General features: G+C 35.2%; 3 protein-coding genes across 4 annotated transcripts in view; 2 read left to right on the plus strand and 1 right to left on the minus strand.

Annotated features, from left to right (window-relative positions):
* Positions 1–189: 189 nt before the first annotated feature.
* LOC123322575 (alanyl-tRNA editing protein Aarsd1-B) lies at positions 190–10,989 on the minus strand. Its single transcript, XM_044910518.1, has 7 exons — positions 10,951–10,989; positions 10,767–10,895; positions 8,503–8,755; positions 5,250–5,377; positions 3,665–3,918; positions 1,000–1,308; positions 190–352 (listed from the first exon to the last, which is right to left on the minus strand). Exons 1-7 carry the CDS (start codon positions 10,987–10,989, stop codon positions 235–237), a joined length of 1,230 nt encoding a protein of 409 aa, XP_044766453.1. The 3' UTR covers positions 190–234.
* A 202-nt stretch (positions 10,990–11,191) lies between these two features.
* Positions 11,192–13,084, plus strand: LOC123319185 (uncharacterized protein C7orf26). The gene is made up of 3 exons (XM_044906048.1): positions 11,192–11,470; positions 11,523–12,070; positions 12,158–13,084. The coding sequence occupies exons 1-3, from the start codon at positions 11,383–11,385 to the stop codon at positions 12,638–12,640; spliced, it is 1,119 nt and encodes a 372-aa protein (XP_044761983.1). The 5' UTR covers positions 11,192–11,382; the 3' UTR covers positions 12,641–13,084.
* Positions 13,085–17,221: 4,137 nt separating this feature from the next.
* Positions 17,222–21,434, plus strand: part of LOC123321778 (lysophosphatidylcholine acyltransferase) — a 35,332-nt gene continuing 31,119 nt past the window's right edge. The window contains exon 1 of one of the 2 annotated variants that reach the window (XM_044909551.1): positions 17,222–17,596. In XM_044909551.1, the coding sequence (XP_044765486.1) occupies positions 17,489–17,596 (108 nt within the window). In that variant the 5' untranslated portion in view covers positions 17,222–17,488. The remainder of the gene's footprint in view (positions 17,597–21,434) is intronic. The other variant, XM_044909542.1, reaches the window with a different exon arrangement.

The raw sequence follows: 21,434 nt of genomic DNA on the forward strand, positions 1-21,434 counted from the left end.
TTATCAATTTCATGGCAATCGCATCGCAGTTACTGAACATTTTTTCATTTTTATTTACGAAGAAAAAACGACCTGAATCAAATCACATTATGACGTAGCTATGGAAGGTAGAGATAGGACTACCTTCCATAGACGTAGCATAAGAACAAATATTCTGTTTCGAGATTTTATGCATTATATTTGAAATAGGATTTTAAATATTTTGCACAATTCTCTGCGAAACTACATTTCATTTCAAGAAAAATGTTCCTTTACAACTTGTTCGGCTTTAGATCGATTCTCCATTTTGGTCACTTTTGCTTGAAATTTGTTTCCCTTGCCAGCTCCTTTACCATCCATTAGCGAACAAATTCTGCAAACATACGATAATTCGAATTATTTTGTTATAAAGAATCCTTACATTTACGGTGATTTTTGAAAAACCTTGCGGATTCAGTACTTCAAACACTCTCATGTCTCAATCAAAAATTCCGAGAATGATTGATAAACAAAAATTCACTTATCAATGTCACTAGCTTGGTGGATTGTCCTGAATTTTTATTAATTATTTAATTATTTTCTTAATATGGAGGGTGTTCCATCTCAGACGAACCACCCAGTGTATTTCTTAACCCATAATGATTGGGAAAATTTCCCGAAACACTTCGAATGATTTTGTTTGGGGTTCATCTTTTCACTTATATTTGAAGATTGAAAGAGGAACCCCCTAAGAGATGGCGCTTCAACCCCTCAAAATTGAATAGGGAAAGGAGTTGAGTGATACTTCATTTGAAAAGTCTTGGAAACCTCTTTACAACGGTGTATGAAAAACGTGATTTTGATGAACCGTTTTCGCCAAAAATCAATTTTTTAGCTCAAATGAGCCACCTTAAATATTTTAGTTATTTTTTACACAAGCACATTTTTTTAAGCCTTTTTTAAAAACTCATGAAATCTTTTTTGACGCAGCAGAAGTATAATGTCTCACTACTTTTTCACAATCATACACGAAAAACTTACCTGGGACCCAATTTTTGAACGTCATCTTCTGGCCCATATAAAACTATATTCCCAACACCTTTCTCTTCTCCAGTAGAAAGGAAGAGTAGCACATCAGTTTTTCCATATTCTTGAATGAAAACGTTCATGAAATCGGGCTCGGCTTCCTTACGATGTAGACTGTAGTATTTAGGAGTGGGATCTGCATTTTTTAATTTCATTACCTCGTGTATTGCTAAATCTTTTAGTACAGTGGATAGATTTTTCGAAACATTCTTTATGTTTTTTAGTAATTTCTCCACTAGTTCAGGATGTTGTACCGGGTTATTCCTGAGTGCAAAATAGAACATGACGACAGATATTAAGGTAATTTTTGTGGCAATCGATGGTTAATTTATTAAAATCAGCTTCAATACCAATTCAATTACGATATGGAGAGTTTATACAGGGTGTTTTCAAGGGTGAGTTTTTTCAACAGGATGGATTGATCAAATTGAATCATTTTACCAAAAATCGTCTACATAAAACTTTCAATATGGCGGATATAGTCCAAAATACGTTTACATTAAATTCTGAATACGGCGGCACTGGTTCAGTTGGTTAGTTTAGTACAGGGTGTCCGAGTTAAAGTGTCCCTATACCTTGTTGTGGAAACTAAAGGAGCTAGAAGAAAAAGTTAAATAGAAAACTTATCTGTAATCGATTGAACTTTTATTTTTTATAACCAACCTTAATACAGGTTGCTCCGTTGTTTCCCTGTTGGTATCAACTTTTTTATTTCAAATGAAACACCCTGTATATTATTGTATTTCTATTCTATTCCTTGTCAAATTTTAAGGTATCTTTGGTTTGACAATCATGGTCCTATATAGCACCGATTCTGAGATATTCGACTTTTTCCTAAAATTTTGACAGCTGTAGGTGCTCACTAAAATAGCTGATACTTGTTTTCTAATGAATGTATCAAAACCAAATTTTGCCCAGCTCTTGTCCACACATTGAATCATACGTTACATCTCTATTTTTAGCAATCTGATATATATGGTCTTCAAAAATTTGAGTTAAAAATATAAAAATTCAAATAGAACTTCAATCAGAACTTAATTTTTTCAAATGGCAACCTATATATTTATTTTGTTCATGATATAGAGCAGGTTAATAATTAATATGATCAAAAAATGTATAAAATTTTTTTCTGTAAAGTGAATAGTTTCAGAAATTTGGACGAAAAAAATGCATTTGGCGGTAAGATTCAACGATAATTTAATTAGTGTTGCTGCTATAAAGTTGGCGTTGATTTATTTGATAAATTTAATTGACTAGATTCACTAATGAAAGACAAAAAGACTCTTTAAAGGCTGATTCATGCTAAACCGTGTCGGGTCCGGGCCGGGACCGACTCCGGGCCGTTGCAACCGGGTCGCCTCTCTGAAAACACGGGCACGGCACGTGTCCCAACCGGTGTAGTGCGGATGGGTCAATTGAAATTTCTCATATAATTCTTTTACCGTGTCCCGTCCGGGTCCCGGCCCGGATCCGACACGGTCTAGCATGAATCAGCCTTTACTCGTAATTAGTACTCGCTCCCAATAAAATTAAATTATTTCAATTTTAAAGGGTGACTCCATTTTTTCTCGAAATGATCAAGTAGTTGTCTGACAACACAAAAGAAAACTCAAAAATACACCATTATATAATTGCTAGTATTCATAGTTACCATATTCTATCAGCTTAATTAATTAATTATCGTTGGGAAAATGCACTTTTTCGTCCGTATTTCTAAAATTATTCACTTTACAGAAAAAAATTTAATACATTTTTTGCTCAAGAACAAGAAAAAATATAGGTTGCCATTTGAATGAATTAAGTTTCGATTGAACTTCTATTTGAATTTTCAACTGAATTTTTGAAGACCCTGTATATCAGATTGCTTAAATAGTGTTGACGAGAGCTGTGCAAAATTTGGTTTCGATACATTCATTAGAAAACTAGTATCAGCTATTTTAGTGAGCACCTAAAGCTGTCAAAATTTTAGGAAAAAGTCGAATATCTCCGAATCGGTGCTATATAGGACCATGGTTGTCATTCCAAAGTTACCTTAAAATTTGACAAGGAATTCAAAATTGTAATAATATACAGGGTATTCCATTCCGAATAAGAAAGTTGATACCAATAGGGAAAAATGGAGCACCCTGTATTGAGGTTGGTTATAAAAAATAAAAGTTCAATCGATTGCACACAAGTTTTGTATTTATCTTTTCCTTCTAGCTCCTTTAGTTTCCACAATAAGGTGTAGTGACACTTTAACTCGGACACCATGTACATTCCAGACCATCTGAATAATAATTTAGGATCATTTGAAGAAATCGGCGTATAGGGAGGTAAGGTCAATAAATGCAAAAAAATTATGCCTAGCTCTCCGAAAACGCAGATTACGGATGTGGTGGGTTGATTTCGAGCAGTTTCAGTAAACTCATCTTTAAAAACAGCCTGTATTTTGATAACTACAGAATTCCTTTCATAAAATGAAACTTTTTCCTGGACCATTTTTCTAGTTATTGCTTCTTAGAGATGATATAGCTACATCATCCGCATCCGCAGTTAAAAATTTTTTTTTTAAAAATGGATCGTAATTGAAACGCGCCTTGAAACGGAATAATTAACTTTAAATCAGTATACAACTCACTTCAATAACACAGTCAATTTTTGCTCCCTTTTAAGACAGTCGTCAAGTCTTTTCAGGACTCTTTTACCACATAAAAAATGAACAAACGTTTTATTTAATCGTTTACTTTTTTCCGAGTTGAGAAGTTTTATTGCTTGCAATTGACTTAAGTTATTAACATGAGTTCCACAGCACATGTTATTATCTATTCCATCAATACTTATCACTCGGATATCTCCCACGTGGTCGTCTGGAAGCCCCCTATTACTTTTAGCCTAGAAAAAACAATACAATTTCATCACCCTCTGTGATTCTTGGTAGGTGACTTTCTGGTGTTAGTAATCATAATTTTATTTTATTCCGTTGTGGCTCTTTTACCAGTCCACTTACATATATTATCCATACCCATTATGGATAACATTGGAATGTCCGACTTTATGCAGAGTTTTTTAAATTTTCGTCTGTGCTTCTGATTTTTCGGTTTATCTTTCCAATTGGCCGAACTGATTTTTCACGAGTATTTGATTCTTGAAAATGGAACTCTTCAAGGAAGACTTTAGACTACATTTTATTTCTAATTCTTCGCCATTCCTAAGCCATATTGAATGAAGAGAACATTCTTCTTGCCATATTTCGAAAGGAAAATAGTATCATTGTGAACAATATGTGTAAGGTTAAGGTAGAATATTCAGCTTTTTTTTCCTATATATTCTCACCATGAATAGAAAATTAAAATGCCAAAGAAACGAAATATTTTGTGGGCTTCTTCTTCCAGAAGCTGTAAGCCTTTTTACATAAATTATACCTATATTTTCAGTGAGAAATACAATGAATATTATTGTTTCATGCTGCTCATAGTTTTCATTAGCTCCCAGATAATAGTTTATATCCTGGTGAGAAGAGATGGGTGTATGTGAAAATCATTGTATGCCTAGAAATAACAATCACATTTCGGAATTATTAACTTATTAATTCTGAGTGTTTTAACCTAATTTCTCTAAATTATTTGCTAACAATTATGGTTGATGCGCCAGAGTCAGAAAGATTCATGGGCGTGATCCTATCCCTTTAAAAACTATTCAATGAATTCGATTTAGACGATTTATTGTTCCCAGTCACACTAACTAATTTGGCCAGCAACATATTATATGCGTGTAATTTGTTCTGGTGTGTATATTTAGTCAAATTCAAAGAAACCTCATTTGTTGATCATGTTTTGAATAAAGATGTAGAGGGTGTTGAATCATTAATGAAATAAAGCCTAATGTGTCCCTTTCTGTGATGTGCATTATCAGAAAGCCACTACGAAAACACTCTCGTGATGACCGAATCAACCATACGATTCTGTTCAGAACACGTTTTGTTTTGTATTTTAATGATTTTCATGGTTTAAACTTATACGTTCTACCCCCTTGCAGAAAAATACACTATTGTAAAAAAAATTGAAAATAAATAACCGAATCTTCAATTTGTGGAGTATGAAGTATGTTTTCTCCACAAGAAGAAATTGTATAAATTTCAGGTTTAGGAAGATGGGAAGAATTAGAGTGTCTTGAAACATCATGAGTTAAATTTTAAAAACATTCCGTTTAAATATTTCACTCACCTCTTGCAAAACCTCTGCAGGAGTATCTTTATTATATACAATCACATCAACTTTTCTTGCTTGCTGAATGAGCTCGTTAACTTCATTCTCAACTGCAATAAGCAGCTCATCCGACACAGAAGGGGTATCTGCAATAACAGTAAAAATATGCAGGATTTAACAGATTTGTTGTTAAATGACTGTGTTCAAACAAATTCCTCCCAAATAGGCTTTGGAGTTTCTAATGTTCTGAACAAAACCATCATTATAAAAAATGGATGCATGAGATGTTAACGACGAGAATAGCCGAGAGCCAGGCGGGTAATCAAACCACCTTTGTTGAAGCCACACATGGAACACCCTAAGGGGATGTAACATCTCCCCTCTATGGAGCCTAGTAGTGGATGAGTTGCTCCACAGGCTTCCGGAGCTTAGCTACCAATGTATATGCTACACTACTGACGACATGGTTTAGGACGTGGTAGGTCACTGCATGTGGTCTCTCTGTGGCAACCTTGGGTGTTACGCGGCCAAGCGTTACAAGCAGAGCAGAAGGATGTCAAGATATTCTGACGATTCGTCTCGGTTTCCCAATGAACCAGGCGACAGAAATTCTGCTCCAGGAATGGAATAAAACAAGGAATATCGATCGGCATCAACATTAGAATATTAAAGAATACAATTTCTGCTCATTTCTGGAAAATATATCTAAAATGAACCGATATTCCACGGAATATGTAAGTTGAAATTAAAATTTCCATCAGACGGGGTTATTGCATGTGACTTGATTTCTATTGCAAAATCCAAGTATCGTTACAGCTTGTTTAGTCTGCTTTCTTGACGAAGCAGTGACTCAAGAAAATGAAGAGGCCAACACACTTGCTGTATCTGTAGTATAGTAAAGTACAAGAAATAGAAACACTGGCGGAATATTCCGAGGATGGATCGTTCCAAGTTCCTTTCGATATCTAGGAAGTAACTGGATCTTAACGATAATAAGCAACAACTCCTCACTGGATACCTCACAGCGCATTGCCGCCATTCTTAGGAGAGTTGGAAAAATGTCCGGACCACTTGGTGAAGGAATGATTTGCTAGTCAACATAAAAAATGTTGAGGAAAATGTACCTTCAAGGAGTTTATGGAGAAGGAGAAAGTCGAAAAGGAAAAACTCTGGCGGAATCTCCCAGGGACGGATCACGTCAAAAAGTTCTTTCGAGAAACTTTGTATTACCATTCCTGTTTTCAAAAAAGGTGACAAAAGAGCTCCAGAAAATTATAGAGGAATAACATTGCTCAGTTCGGTCATGAAACTCTTTTTGGAATCCATAATCTACAAATATATAAACATCTCAGAGAAATAGCAGGGTTTCACGAGGAACAGATCAACATTAGATCCCATTTTCATATTGAGGCAGATCACCGAAAAATCGATAGAAAACGGAAAACCAGCCTTCCTCTGCTTCATAGATCTCACCAAGGCATTCGATAAAGTGAGACTTAAAGATGTCATCAAATTACTTAAAGATAAAGATCTACCAACACCTTCAATAGAAATTGTGAGACAACTGAATACCGACACCTCTACACATATATATGTAAACCAACAGCTCACCGAAGAAATTCCAACTCAAACGGGTATACGACAAGGAGTTCATTAAGTCCCCTAGTCTTCAACATAATAATGGATCAAATAATACACAGCGTCAAGAATTCTGGAATGGGATACAGACTTAGCACAGGAGCTATAAAAATTATCTGCTACGCCGATGACGCAGTGATTGTGGCTGAAGACGAAGATGACCTGCAGAGACTGCTATATTCATTCTTTTTAGAAGCATGCAAATATCAACAACAAAAGCAAAGACCCCAAAAGATGCAAACTTGTCGTCGCAGACCAACCAATAGAACAGGTGATGACATTGAACTATATCGGCGTACAGATATCTTCGGACCAAGATAGAACATACGAAGTTCGTGAGCAGGCAACTAAAGCATGTAGAGTGGCAGGTGCACTTCGCGACGTCATATTCAACAACAAATATATGAGTAAACATTCAAAAGCCAGCGGACAACAAAAGAACTAAGTCCATCCTCAAAACAACTGAAATGAAGATACTAAGAACCATATCTGAATATACGCTGAGGGACAGGAAGGGAAACACAGTCATTTTAGAAGAATGCCAAATCCAGGACATTATTAAATGGGGAAAAGCGTGGCGACGATACTGGAACAACCACGTCAGCAGAATGAACACGGAAGAATAGAAGATCGCCCGAAACGGAATCCCAAATACCAGAAGACCCATCGGCAGACCTCCCAAACGCTGGAAAGACTCCTGGGTGTCTACATCCATAGAGGATTAGAGTGGAATTTACAAGCCTCAGGCTTATACTTTGAATAGATCCAAAAAATATCTGGATCTAAGTAAGAACCAACTATACCTACTCACTGGCTTTCTCACAGGACATTGTCGCCTAAAGAAGCATCTGTTAAGAATGGGTTTGTCGGACACTGTCGAGTGTAGATTCTGTGGGGAGGAGGAAGAAACTCCCATTCACCTGGTTACGGAATGCTATGCCATTGCAAGACAAAGGAAAGAGTGCTTTGGATAAGAAACCTGTAGGAGTGGGGAATTATCCTCGGTGAAGCGGCCCCAGATATTAGATTTCATCAGATCTCTGGAACTGGAAGAGCGCGATGGAAACAGCTTTGTTAGGGGGCACAATAGACCTTAAGGTCGCAGTGAACTGTAACCCCTTCTCACTATATACTATATATAACCTCCTTGAAACCAACACAGATATTAGAGTTAATTAGACGACGCGACGTAGTGGCGAGAACGGCTCTGATGAGAGCACAATAGTTCTTGAGATCAACCGTTTACAACTGTAAACTCTGGCTACAGAACCATATTTAGCCTGGACTCGTCTGTAGACCAGCCATCTGTGTGACAGTAGAGATCCTTTTGTTCCTGAACAAGTTGTTTCTGTTTGCTCATTGACCCTTATTTCAGCCAGGAGCTGGTTATTCACTAAAACTAGTCTTTCAGAGCCAAGTTACGAAGTCTGTGAGTTGCTAGACTTGCCTCCCCTCCCATTAGTATACGAAAAGGGGTTGGAGGTCTAATTACATCTCCATATAATAAATAGGACTCTTGGGAAAACAACTGCAGTTTTTATGTATCTAAATCTAATACTGATAGTTCGAAAAATTAATGTGACCCTAATTGGAAACCATATTACACATACTTAGCATACAAATAATTAAGTACCTAATTCAATATAGGAAGTTTCCTCTCCTAACCACCATGAAACGGTTTGTAATCCGTATTTTCTTTCGAAAATGGCACTAATTAAGTGTTGCCCAGAGTGCTGTTGCATATGATCTTCTCGCTTATTCCAGTCAATCTTCTGTGTAACATTTTCGCCAACCTTCAATGGCTCATCGACATAGTGGATTGCAATATCGCCTTTTCTAGCAACATAGCAGACCTTGCTCTGATTCAAATATCCTGTATCTGAGGGCTAAAAATTGCGATTTTGAATATTATAGAATCTAATTTAACATTCAGTTATCAGAATTTTATCATGATCATAATTTTAAGTCAATTTTCTCCTAAAATTTGATAATTTTTGCAGGTATGTTTGTTGAGCTTATACATATACCTATGTAGCAAAAAAAGAGCTATATTCCAGATAATTATAAAGATCTGAATTCTGAATTCAGAGTGTGTTCTGGTTAATGTAATAATCTTAATTTGCTTCTTGAAATTACATCAATAGGTACACCGATGGTAAACTACATATATTTTCAGTTAAATATTTTTTAGCGGCTGGCTCTTGGTGGGCTTGCGCAGTCTTCCATCACACTCCAGATAAGCAATTAAAATCCCATAAAAGTTTAGCGTTGGTTTGTACACAAGGACGTGTTGCGATCTGAACACCAATAGTCGACAGGCTTCCAAGCGATCCGAGAGTTATTGTCAGTTTTTGCCACGCTCATAGGAAAAAACGAATGTGCTTTGCAACGAAAAGCGATGTACATACAAACCGCCCCAACAAAATTGGATTTTTATTAACGGTGCATCTCACATAGATATGTCTACTATGATATCTCTCCAATAGGAAATTTCAAATGCTCCGCGGAAACTATTTAAAATCATTCTTCAAATATGAGGTTTTAAAATTTAAATCGCTTCGTTTCTAGTTTACGATTTGGCAACAACGCCTACTAGAAAATAAAAAGAACAATGGCTTGTTCATAAAATAACAGTTGTTTATTTACAGCCATCATAAGGCGCGTACTCACGGATACTCAAAGCGTATCCGTGGGCGCGTACTCACTGGCGAGCCTCAACAGCAACCGGCCATAAAAATCCCATAAAATTTTACGACCTTCCTCGTTCGTCGCAGACTTCATAGACAGCCATCTTTGTCTATCTCATCAAGATAGTGTATTTGTTGTCCTTTATTATCAACGCATATTTCAGTCGATGTTGCCAACTAGTGCAATAGAAACGAAACGTTTTAAATTTGAAATACCCATTTTTATTTTTCATTTTTAAGTACTCAAAATAATTTTTTTAATAAACGGTTGAAATGGTTATTTTAAAATGTGTGTTAATTTTGGCCTATAACTCAAAAACAAAAGAAGATAGAGGAATGCAGTTAATTGCTTTATTAGTTTCTCGAAAAAAGGCGATATGAATGGCACATTCATTTTTCTCCATCTCGTTGGATTAAAAAGTTCAGGTATCACCAATTTTGCCCACTCTGTTCATGTGCTGTAATTTCTTTCTAAATGTAAATTTCTGGATTCGAGCCAAGATTCTATGATCTTATTGGATTGTCCAAGCATTGATACTCCATTAAAATTAAAAACTATCACTTTTGAAGTGAATAATAAAGGGTTAAATTTTAATGGAGCATTAAATTTGAACGAACTTTCTTACAGCTAGATGTATATTAATTCAAATGAAGCTTGAGAAAGGGTTGATGCTGACCATGGTTTTCCCTGTATACATCAAATGGGCAAATGAATGGCCAACCACATTGTCACAAAACACCACTCTTCTGCAACCCTTGAATTGCAAAGTTTCCTAACAGACCAGGATTTTAATGTTTCTTCTTTAATCAAAATTATATTATATGCAGCTCTGTCTATAATTGAAATTTGTTACTCTGCTATTCTCATATTTGCAAGGTCCTAATTGATCAGAAACGTCAGCAATAAGTTTAAAATGAGTTTTGCAGAGTCTATACAATTACATATATCAAAATGCGAAATTCTTCCTAATAAATCATATCCACATTTTTTCTTTTCCTACTTAAACATAATAAAGCTTTTATATGTTGTCCATGTGCCACAACATAATTACAACCACGTAACGAATTGATTACCGTAATTATTCATTCAATTCTTCTTATTTGAATACTTGAAGTAATTAGATATTATTAAATGGTTGCAGACATCAAAAATGCAGAGAATTTGTTCCATTGAATAGATTGCCAAAAAAGAGTATGAATAAAAATATACCTGTCCACCACCTTCAGGAAAAAGAATAGTATTTTCTAGAACAACCTCGAACCCATTGAAATTAGTCTTTTTGCCGTTTATTATAATATTCTTTGAAACTTCCTCGCATGATATAACTTTAGCAGTAAACTAAAATTAATCAATATAAAATTTTTGATATGGTGTAAATTAACAAATTCCCAACTTCTTTTAAAAAACTGTCCTCTTGGCATTTGAATACCATTGTGTACTCGTTTGTCAGAATCCCAATTTGTGTTTATTCTTGTTTATTTTCCTGATTTCTTCACTCATACACCTTTTTTTCTTCAACCAATTTGTTGGTTATGTTATGGAAGTTTTGACAAGTAGAGGTTATGTTAGTTCAGTTAACCAAACTTTTATGCTGCTATATAAAAAAATAATTTTTTCATTCAAAAGTCGTCCTATGATATGGTACAGTAAAGGGTAGATTCTTGTGATTATTTTTCACAATTATGAATTACATATATTGAAAATGTCACTGTCTTTATTATGAATATTTAGAAAAGTGTAAAGAATCATACATAATTAGGATACAAAATAAAAAAAGAAAAAATATTATCGACAAATTGAAATAACAACCCTGGTATATTTCAGAATGTCTGTAGCACCTGATATATTATTGAAACAGTCCTTACGAAAATTGGAATTTCCACTATGTGCCAAAGAGGCCCTTGTCAAAATAGGTGAGTAAATACATAATGGAAAAGTTGTAGTTTGATCAATATCAATTTTCAGGAGAATTAGTCTGTGCACGAGTGACTAATATCAAGCACATGGATTTTTGTCTGGCCTTAATGTCAGAATTCTTATTTTATGAGATCGACAGGAGAGGAAATAAGCGTACTAACCCATTGACAGCAATTGCAGAACTTCAATTGATTGAAGTTCTTTATGAATATTTCACAAATCTGACTAATGAGTCAACAAGAAATACAGTTTTCTTGTCACTCTTTACTGGAACTACAGCCAATCAACGTATAGGAGTCTTAAGTAAGCTTGTATCCATCGCTGCAGGTATACCATGCCCAAGTATTTTAATATCTGCTACTGCCTGGATGCAACAATTAGGAAATAATTCTGAGATAAGTTGTAAATTAGCAGAAGCTTTGGTTGTGGATTACTTCATCTTAACAACTGGGAATCCTAAAATAAAATTGCTTCCCGATATTGCTCCACAATTCATTGCAAATTTCTTAACAGCAACGGCAGAAAATTACTTTGTGGAAAATGGCAAAGATATGACTTTTCCACCACTCAGCTTATTAGAAACAGTTACTTATTATGTAAGTAAATTTAGGCAGGAAAGAAACTCTTTATTTAAATGATAAATTTAAAGCAATATTTTCTTCATTATTATCATAAACTTTCAGATTTCCAATAACAGCTCATTATGTATAGCAGCCCAGCAACAACCACCAATGTTGCCTCCTGGTGCTATCGCAATGGAATCTAACACTCCTATTGCAGGTCTACTGAGGTGGTGTGTGTTAGCACCCTTATATAATCAAAATTCTGAACTGTATGTTAGACTTCACTTGGCATTGTTAGATAGTATTCTAGAAATACCATATACTAATCCCCCCAAAGCAATTTCTGCACAAAGTCTTTCCATCACTTTAAGGTCAATTATGAATTATGTTGCTGAGTTAAAAAAGCAAAACAAAAATTTAAGTGAAATAATAGACCACGCCCCCTTGAAAATATCCCTAGACAGGCAAGCTCAAGCAATTCAAGTTGCCTTATTTGTGAAATGTGTTTATGGTAAAGTAGATGAATTGGTGAATTACCTACAAATCTTGCCTTATAATAAGTTGATGAAAATTGTGATAATTACTCATAAGCAGATTAAGTGATCAAGTTTTATTAATATATTGTTACAAACAAATTGTGATAAAGAATGGATGAATAGGAAATTATTCCACTTTGGAATTACTGCTATTCAATTCAAAATTTTGTTTGTTTAATATATAATGGAATTAATTTCAACTTCAACTACAATCAGTTTCATACAAATGCTGTACTCAAGCTCCTCATATTAATCGAGAGGGCTTTTTCAAATTAACGTAATGTCATTAGTTCACTTGATTTTTTACTTTGTCTGCTTTCATGAGAAATGTTTTCATCAAATGATGATAAGAAAAATTCATATCAAAATTACTACTAGAAATTTTGTATGTATTTGTGGATCTTAGCAGCAATTGGATACATTGCAATGTAAATATGTAAAGGGATTCCAGAGTAAATTTTCTGCTTAAGTATGAGTCAATATTTTATGTAAATAAAAGTGATGTCCTCTACCTAGTGTTTTATTTGTAGACATCAAATGATTTACTTTGTACACTAGTACAACAGCTATTAACCCTGGTAGTCAAAGCTGATTCATTAAATAAATGCAGCTAGTTAACATGTTGACTGCCAAGCATGAATTTAACTTGTGGTTGGTAATCTGTATTCAGGTGGCGTCCGGGAAGTGTTTTTTGTGAAAACAAGCTTGGCAAATTATTAAAATTTGACACAAAAGGCTGAGAAATGAAAAATTTTCGGTCGAAAGTAAAAACATGAAATACATCCCAATATTCCATTTTTGAATTACAAGGAGTAGGACAGTTATCAGCACAGGTGCAGGGTTTAGTATAAAATAGTTTCTCTAATATGAACTCAGTCAAGTACCATAAAAATACTATATTTCAATCAACTTAACACAGACTAATAAAACATCAAAGGAACAAAAATTGAGTTTGTTTCCATGCTGCAACAAAAATAAAACTGAGAATATCTTAATAATTTCACTAAACTACTTGTCTTTCTAATTCTGCTTGCATTTCTCGTTCTTGTCTTTCTTTGATCGATTTGATTTTTTCTCGGAATTCCAAGATCTCCGCTGTTTCTGGCTTATATATTTCCTCGACAGAACTCTCTACCCAGTCTTTGAAAAATCGCGGCTGATTAAAATAATGAAAAAGGCCAACTGGAAACATAATATACATTCCCATTTTAAATGTTTCTAATTTCCATCCACCCATTGCCAATGAACCTTCTTTTCTAATTTATAATAATAATAGTAAATTTTATAAATAATTTTTGAGTTGACATTTGATACCTCTGAAGAGGTTAGATTTAATTTTGACATTTTGAGGGAGGTTATGTCAGAGAGGAGTCTATTCTCTTCCTCTTGCGTTGCGTGACCTTAATTTTTTTTTGGCGTTTATTGTAAGAATGTAGATTGAGGGAATGCTAAAGGGGCCCATTTAAGAAACACCGACTTTCCTCTATCTCTGAAATGGTATTTAATATCATTGCGAGTATCATTCTTGTTTTACAATGACCAAGGTTTATTCAAGGGTATCTTATAAAGCCCGTGAATTCTCTACCAAATTTTGGTAAGGAAACGGCAGAGATTATTTTGTATGAAACTGAACAGTGAATTCTACCGAAAGTGCGTATTCTCGAGTAAATTCTCGGCTGTTGCAAACGGACTTAAAACATAAAAATTACTGAAACAAATATTTTGGAATTTCGAACAGAAACCAAGAGATATTTGAAACAGTAATTTTTCAGAAACGCGCAGTGTTATTGTTTGACCGGGGTCGTTGTGGCTCGATTAGCCTTTCGGGAACTGCGGACTACGTAGATCTTTTGTTCTCTACCCTACTCATTCAATTCATAGGAACCCAAGGATATCGTCAATGGTTTCCATAAAACTGACAACATCCTTAGGGGCCTTGGCCGGTATCCTGAACCAGTTTCCCCATATGAATGGTCCTTAGGCCAGCCAGCTCTGGACACTTGTATATCATGTGTTCAGCTGTCTCTGCTTCTGATCCATAGAAGCCTACAAATCCCATCTGCTGACTTTCCCATACAAATATCATTTGTACCGACAATGCCTTGTCAGCAGTCCCACCCTCTCCCGAAGCTCAGCTCGTGATAGCTTTAGCAGTTTTCTGGTGTAGGTCGGTGAAATCATCACCAATTTCTTTGACTGAGTAAGTCAAGGAGTATTTCTCCAGAGGGTTATTCTGTTGTCCAACTCCCATCGTTGGACCGCTGTTATAGGTATCAGTATTCAGAATACAGGCAGATCAAAATACTAAATAAATCGCTCACATGACGACCTTAGAGATGAGTTCACGAACACTAGCTCAAGAACAAACTTTCTCGAACCGCATCTACAGCCCGCACCAGTAGCCCGAACACACAACCGCCACTCGCCAGACCAGCTGAAGCTTTACCACTACTACTCTACTCTGTAATCTGTGTTTACCACTGAGATCTTGCAGTGGCGAACTGCGCCACACCACGCGGTTGAACTGCATATGTATGATGCAGCCACCCCCCAAAAGCGGTATGGATGATGTCTCCAATATCCGCATCCGTAGCGCCAACCATCTTGATGATGCACCGGTTTTCAGGGCACCATCCTCCCCTAGCACCCACAATGAGCGAAAGTACCTACTTCAATGATCTTATCGGGGTATTGTTCTTCAACCTTCTCTAGGAAGGTGGGAGTAGAGTGTATGGCTTTATTAACTGCGTAAGCCATGCTCAAAGGCTCTGGGCACTTCCAGCTAACTGAAACGTCAGAAATTATGACGTGCTGATCTTTCGTTAGAAGAAGGTCGGGTTTTAAAAGTTTCCCTTCTCTGTCCCTAATCCTAGGCTCCCTCGTCACCTGCCAGCCGTTCCTTATCGCTATGTTTGCAAGGCGATAAGCAACGTAGTTGTGCCTACTTATTCTTTCCCAATGCATAAGACTGCACCTTTGCATCCTGCACGGCAAACGGCTTCCGGCCCTCGGTTGTACGGCAGTCCTGCTGTTGGTAAGCAGTTTGACCGCAGCTGTATTGCCCGTGCATAGTCCTCACCTGACCAGTATCTGGGAGGGTTATCAATGTATTGTCACACATCTTATGGTTCTTAAGTGCATTCAGTCCAGTGCCATAGTAAGATTGGTGGAGTTCACTGGCCCTATTATTGTCCTTTATGGCAGTGGTGGCGTTTGGCGGTCTTATCATCTTCGTCATCCTGTTCATCCAGACTGAGGAATTCTGTGCGACGCAGTTCAGAATTGGCGTGATTCCTCTTACATTGGTATTTTCCAAGCTCACAGAAGGGCTCAGGTCCAGCAGGTGCTCTTTTTGCAAGTTCATCAGCTTTTTCATTTCCTTCAACACCGCATAATGCCCTGGTACCCATAGTAGAGTCACTTTATTGCCTCTGGCCAGTTGCTTTATGTCAATACGGCAATCCTATGTCAGCAGAGATCCTTGGCAGTGTGGTTCCAGGGACCACAGCGTGGCCTGGCTATCCGTAGTCCGTGGTGATAAAGATATGCGCCCCTTTGAGGTTCATTTTAAGGCACTCCTGATCGCATACGTAAACAGCCAGTGTCTCGGTCGGTAAAATAGAGGGTTCACTTTCCTCAGTTTAGGTCCCTATACGCCAATGCCGGTACGCCTTTTTGATTTTGATCCATCAGTAAACCACGTGGATTACTTTTTGTCCAAACGATTTACGAAACTTATTGCTCTTGGACGGTAAGCTGTGACCGTTTCAAAGGGCGTTTGGAAATCGAAGATGACGCGAAGTAACTCGAGAACGAATCAAAGCATCTATGATCAGCTTTCAGATATCTACTTATTTCGAAAAAAGAAATCGGGGGTTCTTGAAGATTATTTCTAGTTCTGGTGATGATTGCAGTGATAATCGAATTTGGGACACTCTGTACTTACTTATTAGTTGGGTAAAAAAATAAAATTTTCTGGCAGAAAAATTGCAGAGCTGAAATTGTGCTGAAAAAAGGAGAACAGAAAAATTTTGACCACGGGAACCTTGGATGGTAGTGAGCAAAAAGTTGATACTCTTTGGTAGTAAGCTCGCGGTTCTTAGTGGCTCCCAGCGGCGTTTGTCACTTGCCAGTGAACTCGATAAAAAGTTCACTCACTGCCTCCTGGTCTTCGTACTATTCTTACTTACGAACAAAGCGGTGCGTCAAATTTAAAAAAGCTAGGTTTTTTATTACATTCTTATAAAAAGTGTCCAGCTTTGTTCAATTTTAAATTGAGTTCTCAAACTTGGAGAATCTTAAATATCTCTGTTGTTATACAAAATGCAATTTGATAGCTAAATGTAACCTACTTATGAGGTTTCAAATGTTGGACTATATGTCTTGTGAAAATTATTTGAGACCCATGAAAGTTCATCTTCACTATTAGAATTCAATTTTATATTACCACAAATAGCTTATTATTATTAAGACTGAAACTCCTATAGTTTCGAGCATCTACCCTATTCTTTAAAGGACACCCTGTACCTACTGTTAATTGGATAAAGTTTGTATAATCAATAAACCCGAATACCTATTATAGTTTCTTATGCATGTACCTATGTATGTATTTATACCGCAAGAATATATAGGTATGTATATCTCAGTTGTGACCTAATATTTCGACAGTAGATGGCTCTCGTCAAGCAAATTTGCTTCTGGGCGCAAAAGTAGAAGTAACGATTTGAATTATCGTGTGTACTCGTCAACGACACAGTTTCCTCGTTTGATTTTCCCGTTCAATTTGCGTTTATATTCTATGATGAGAGACAGACTGGATCATTTGTATTTGAATAAGCGCGTGATTTAGCTAATTGATACAAAAACTAAGATTGAAAATCCATCGTTGGTTCCGGAGAAAAATATCTTTTTCGAGATGAGTATAAATAATGGCCTGGCCGGTAGGCCCGACTGTGCCAATGAAAAACTACTTAATCCTTTTGTGCACCACTTGGAGTTAGATACCACATACGAGAAAGTTAAGGTGAGCCCTTTTATTGTTTTTTGAAAACGTTTTCGCGATCAAAATTGACAATCTTAACATAGACCTTTCTGAAATTACGAGAAACATCTTTTCACCCCTAAAAAAAGAAAAGATACCTAGGTGTATTACTATTCGAAAGAATTCAAAAAATAGTCATTTACGTAGAGAAGCGCATACACTTTTCAAAATCTGGCGAATCAGACACCTTAAATCTAATTATACCAATAGAGAATAGGTACAATCCAATTTTCAGTAATCTCTGTTATGCGAATTGCTCACACGAATACTTTTCAGATATAAAATCAGTGTCAAATACCACTTTATGTTTGTTTTTTTATTCCTGATGAATTTTGCATACGTAAAGGATCCTTTCATGACAAGCTGAATCGATATGTATTGTATATCGTAGACTGATGTTAAAATAAAGTAGTCAAAAGGTTTGCTCATTTGTTTAACCATTGGCTACTTTCGACAAGAACATTTTCATTAGCTTCGTTTATACCAGAAATGTATCTTTGCTACTTTTGTAGGGAAAACAAGGTATATGCTATCTAATGGTTCTCCGAACTCGTACAAGCTCACAGAGCTTCTGAGGGGTATTTCGGTATACCTAGGGAGAATAAGAATAATGAATGACAGCGAATTATAATGATAATAACATAAATATGTCTATTGAATTATCGTATTATCGGAATGTAGGTTGAATTTTAATATGATTTTTTGAGAGCTTTATTCGTCAGGAGTTTAAGCCATTTCTTATAGTCATTAATATTTTTAAATTTCTTGGCTCATGCAGCTCCATGAATCGAAAGTCATCAGAGTAGATCTAAACCCGTATCACATCTCTGCAAAGAATTTTCAAAATAATGAAAAGGAAAAATTGGCGCCAAATTTCTCTCAATATGTAATTTTTATTTCACCCCTATACATACATATTTAAATTGTAATTTTCTTACTTATCAAACTCGTTTGTTGTACTCTAGCAATTATCACATGGTACTCTACAGAGAATTACAGATAGCAAATAGTCAATAGTTTTTTTTTGAAAAATCGATAATTGATACAGAACAAACGAGATTGACGCAGAATATTTTGTGTAGTGTCGGAGTCAAAGATTTCTTTTTTTTTAAGTTTCTATACAAACTGGTTATTATAATATTAAATATTAAAATATATGTTATTATAATATTAAAATATATGTACAGGGTGGGCAAGTTTCGATGTTTTAGCACTACAGCTTTTAAACCAGAGGAGATATACAAAATCTGATACCCATTCTCGTTCTCTTTTTCTGAAAAACTTACGATAGTAGTAGTGATTTTTGGCCACTTTCTTTTGTTTTCGAGTTATAAGCAAAAATTGGAAAAATGGCGATATCGAAATAAATTTATATCTCCGCTAATACTGATGATAGAGCTCTGAAATTGAAACATTATACAGGCACTTTTTTACGTAGAATCCTGTGGCGTGCTCGCCTTTTTAGCAGGATTTTTAATTACGAAGCTATTAACCAAAGTTATGTTTTTTTTAAATAGGAACACTAGTTTTCTGTGTAATTTTTTGATAGCTTAATTTTTACTGATTTCAAAAATATATAACATCATATGGTTTGTATCAATATAAATACATAATAGAAAATGGTCAAAAACCTTTTTTCTCAATATTTCTATGGTTTCAACTTTTGATGAGCACAGAAAAATAGAGTTTCCTATAACAAAAGCAGTCTCCTTCCGGCAATAACATTCTTTCTATGGTTTTTACCAATTTTCACAAAATTTAAGTCAAAAGATATATTAAATGAATTTCCATAATACTTGAAAGACTTATAGAAGGAGACAGTGGTAATCATACGATGCTATATGTTTCTGTGCTCATCAAAAGTTGAAACCATAGAAATATTGAGAAAACAGGTTTTTGACCATTTTCTATCATTTATATTGATACAAACCATATGATGTTATATATTTTTGAAATCAGTTAAAATTAAGCTTTCACAAAATTGTACAGAAAACTAGTGTTCCCATTTAAAAAAACATAACTTTGGGTAATAGCTTCGTGATTAAAGATCCTGCTAAAAAGGCGAGCACGCCACTGGATTCTACGTAAAAAAGTGCCTGTATAATGTTTCAATTTCAGAGCTCTATCATCAGTATTAGCGGAGATATAAATTTATTTCAATATCGCCATTTTCCCAATTTTTGCTTATAACTCGAAAACAAAAAAAAATGGCCAAAAATGACTACTACAATTGTTTCTCAGAAAAAGAGAACGAGAATGGGGTAAAAATAGAATATATCAACATAATAATATAAAAATGAATGTATCTAACTACATATTATGAAGTTGTATAAAAATGAGAAAAGTACAGAAATTAAGTAAGAATCATGATCAACATGCTTTAATGAAAATCATTGTTCAATTGTCATGCTCTATATATATACTATTTTTTTTTTTGAATAACGACGAATTTTGTAATTCTTATTGAAAAGAAAAAACGCAGTGGCCTTTTTTCTAAAATGAATGAAAATTGTAGAAATGAATTTAATATTGGAAAAAGGCATTTTTTTCTTCGAAAATATGAAAGTCAATGTCAATGGGTACGCCACTGTTAGTAGCTGAAGAAAAGGGATTCAACGTAAAATAATCACCCTAATTTCATTTTCACCAAATCTCAAAAGCCGTTTCGGAAATATCGAGGAATTCGTTATTTATTTGGAATACATTCAACGCCCTGTATCTTGGAAACGAAGCCTAAAGGACCTTTCCGATTCCAAATAACTCAAAGAAAAACCCCGTATGAAATATATATTTCATACCGAGATTTAAATTCGAAATCCATATCAATAATAACAAGCGTATCAATCATAAAATACTTCCAGTGTGAGGCAACGGCTTTAATGGGATAGAACCGTATTTATATCTATAAAAGTCATAAAAAATTGAAAATTATTGATACTAGTGTGAATGTTACCATGAAAATCAAGGATTTTTTTTTAAATATATCTTTGAAGGCTTACTGAAGAAAAAAATTACAACCTAGCACCCTGAGATATGATATTTTTAACGTCCTCAAAATATTAACATGACTAGTCATTTATCTAAAGAATAACTATAGATCTTTCAACTTCAACTCTGAGAGTTAAAAATAACAAACAACAAAATATCAGCTTTTTGTGCTCTAATTAGAGATCACCAATGCACCACATTGTGTGTGGTACTCAAAGGATCGAAGGGTTAAAAAGCATGGGCGTAGATAGGTAGAGGCACGGGTCCATCCGTACATAAATCGACTTAATGTTCGAGCAAGCAAGCAATCCTGGCTACCCAAATGTTGAAAAAGTACATAGTTCGAAACCTTATATCTTTCTCCTTATAAAAAAAATGAAGACGATCCTGACAAAACTCAGTTTTTCTTAAGTAGTTCTTATAATCCAAGAGCTGGCGACCAAAATCGGGTTATAAATCATAATGAAATATGAGGGTGTACAGGGTGGGCAAAATTGATGATACCTGAACTACAACTTTTTAACCCAACGAGATAGAGGAAAATGAATGTGTCATTTATGACTTTGTCTTTTTTCGAGAAACTAATAATGCTATCAACATCAACTGCACTCCTCCATCTTCTTTTGTTTCCGAGTTATAGGCCAAAATTTCAACATTGGTCATTATCTTCATTTCTGTTTGAACTAGAATGTTGAATTGAAAACATTATACAGACACTTTTGAAATAGCAATCCAGTGGCGTACTACGTTTTTTTCCTATAGGTTTATTTGCTGACATAAATTTGTGTTTTTTCTTATGAAAACAGTACTTTAAAATTATCTAGAAGGAATC

Source organism: Coccinella septempunctata, chromosome 1 (assembly GCF_907165205.1).
Source record: "Coccinella septempunctata chromosome 1, icCocSept1.1, whole genome shotgun sequence".
Classification (NCBI taxonomy): Eukaryota; Metazoa; Arthropoda; class Insecta; order Coleoptera; family Coccinellidae; genus Coccinella; species Coccinella septempunctata.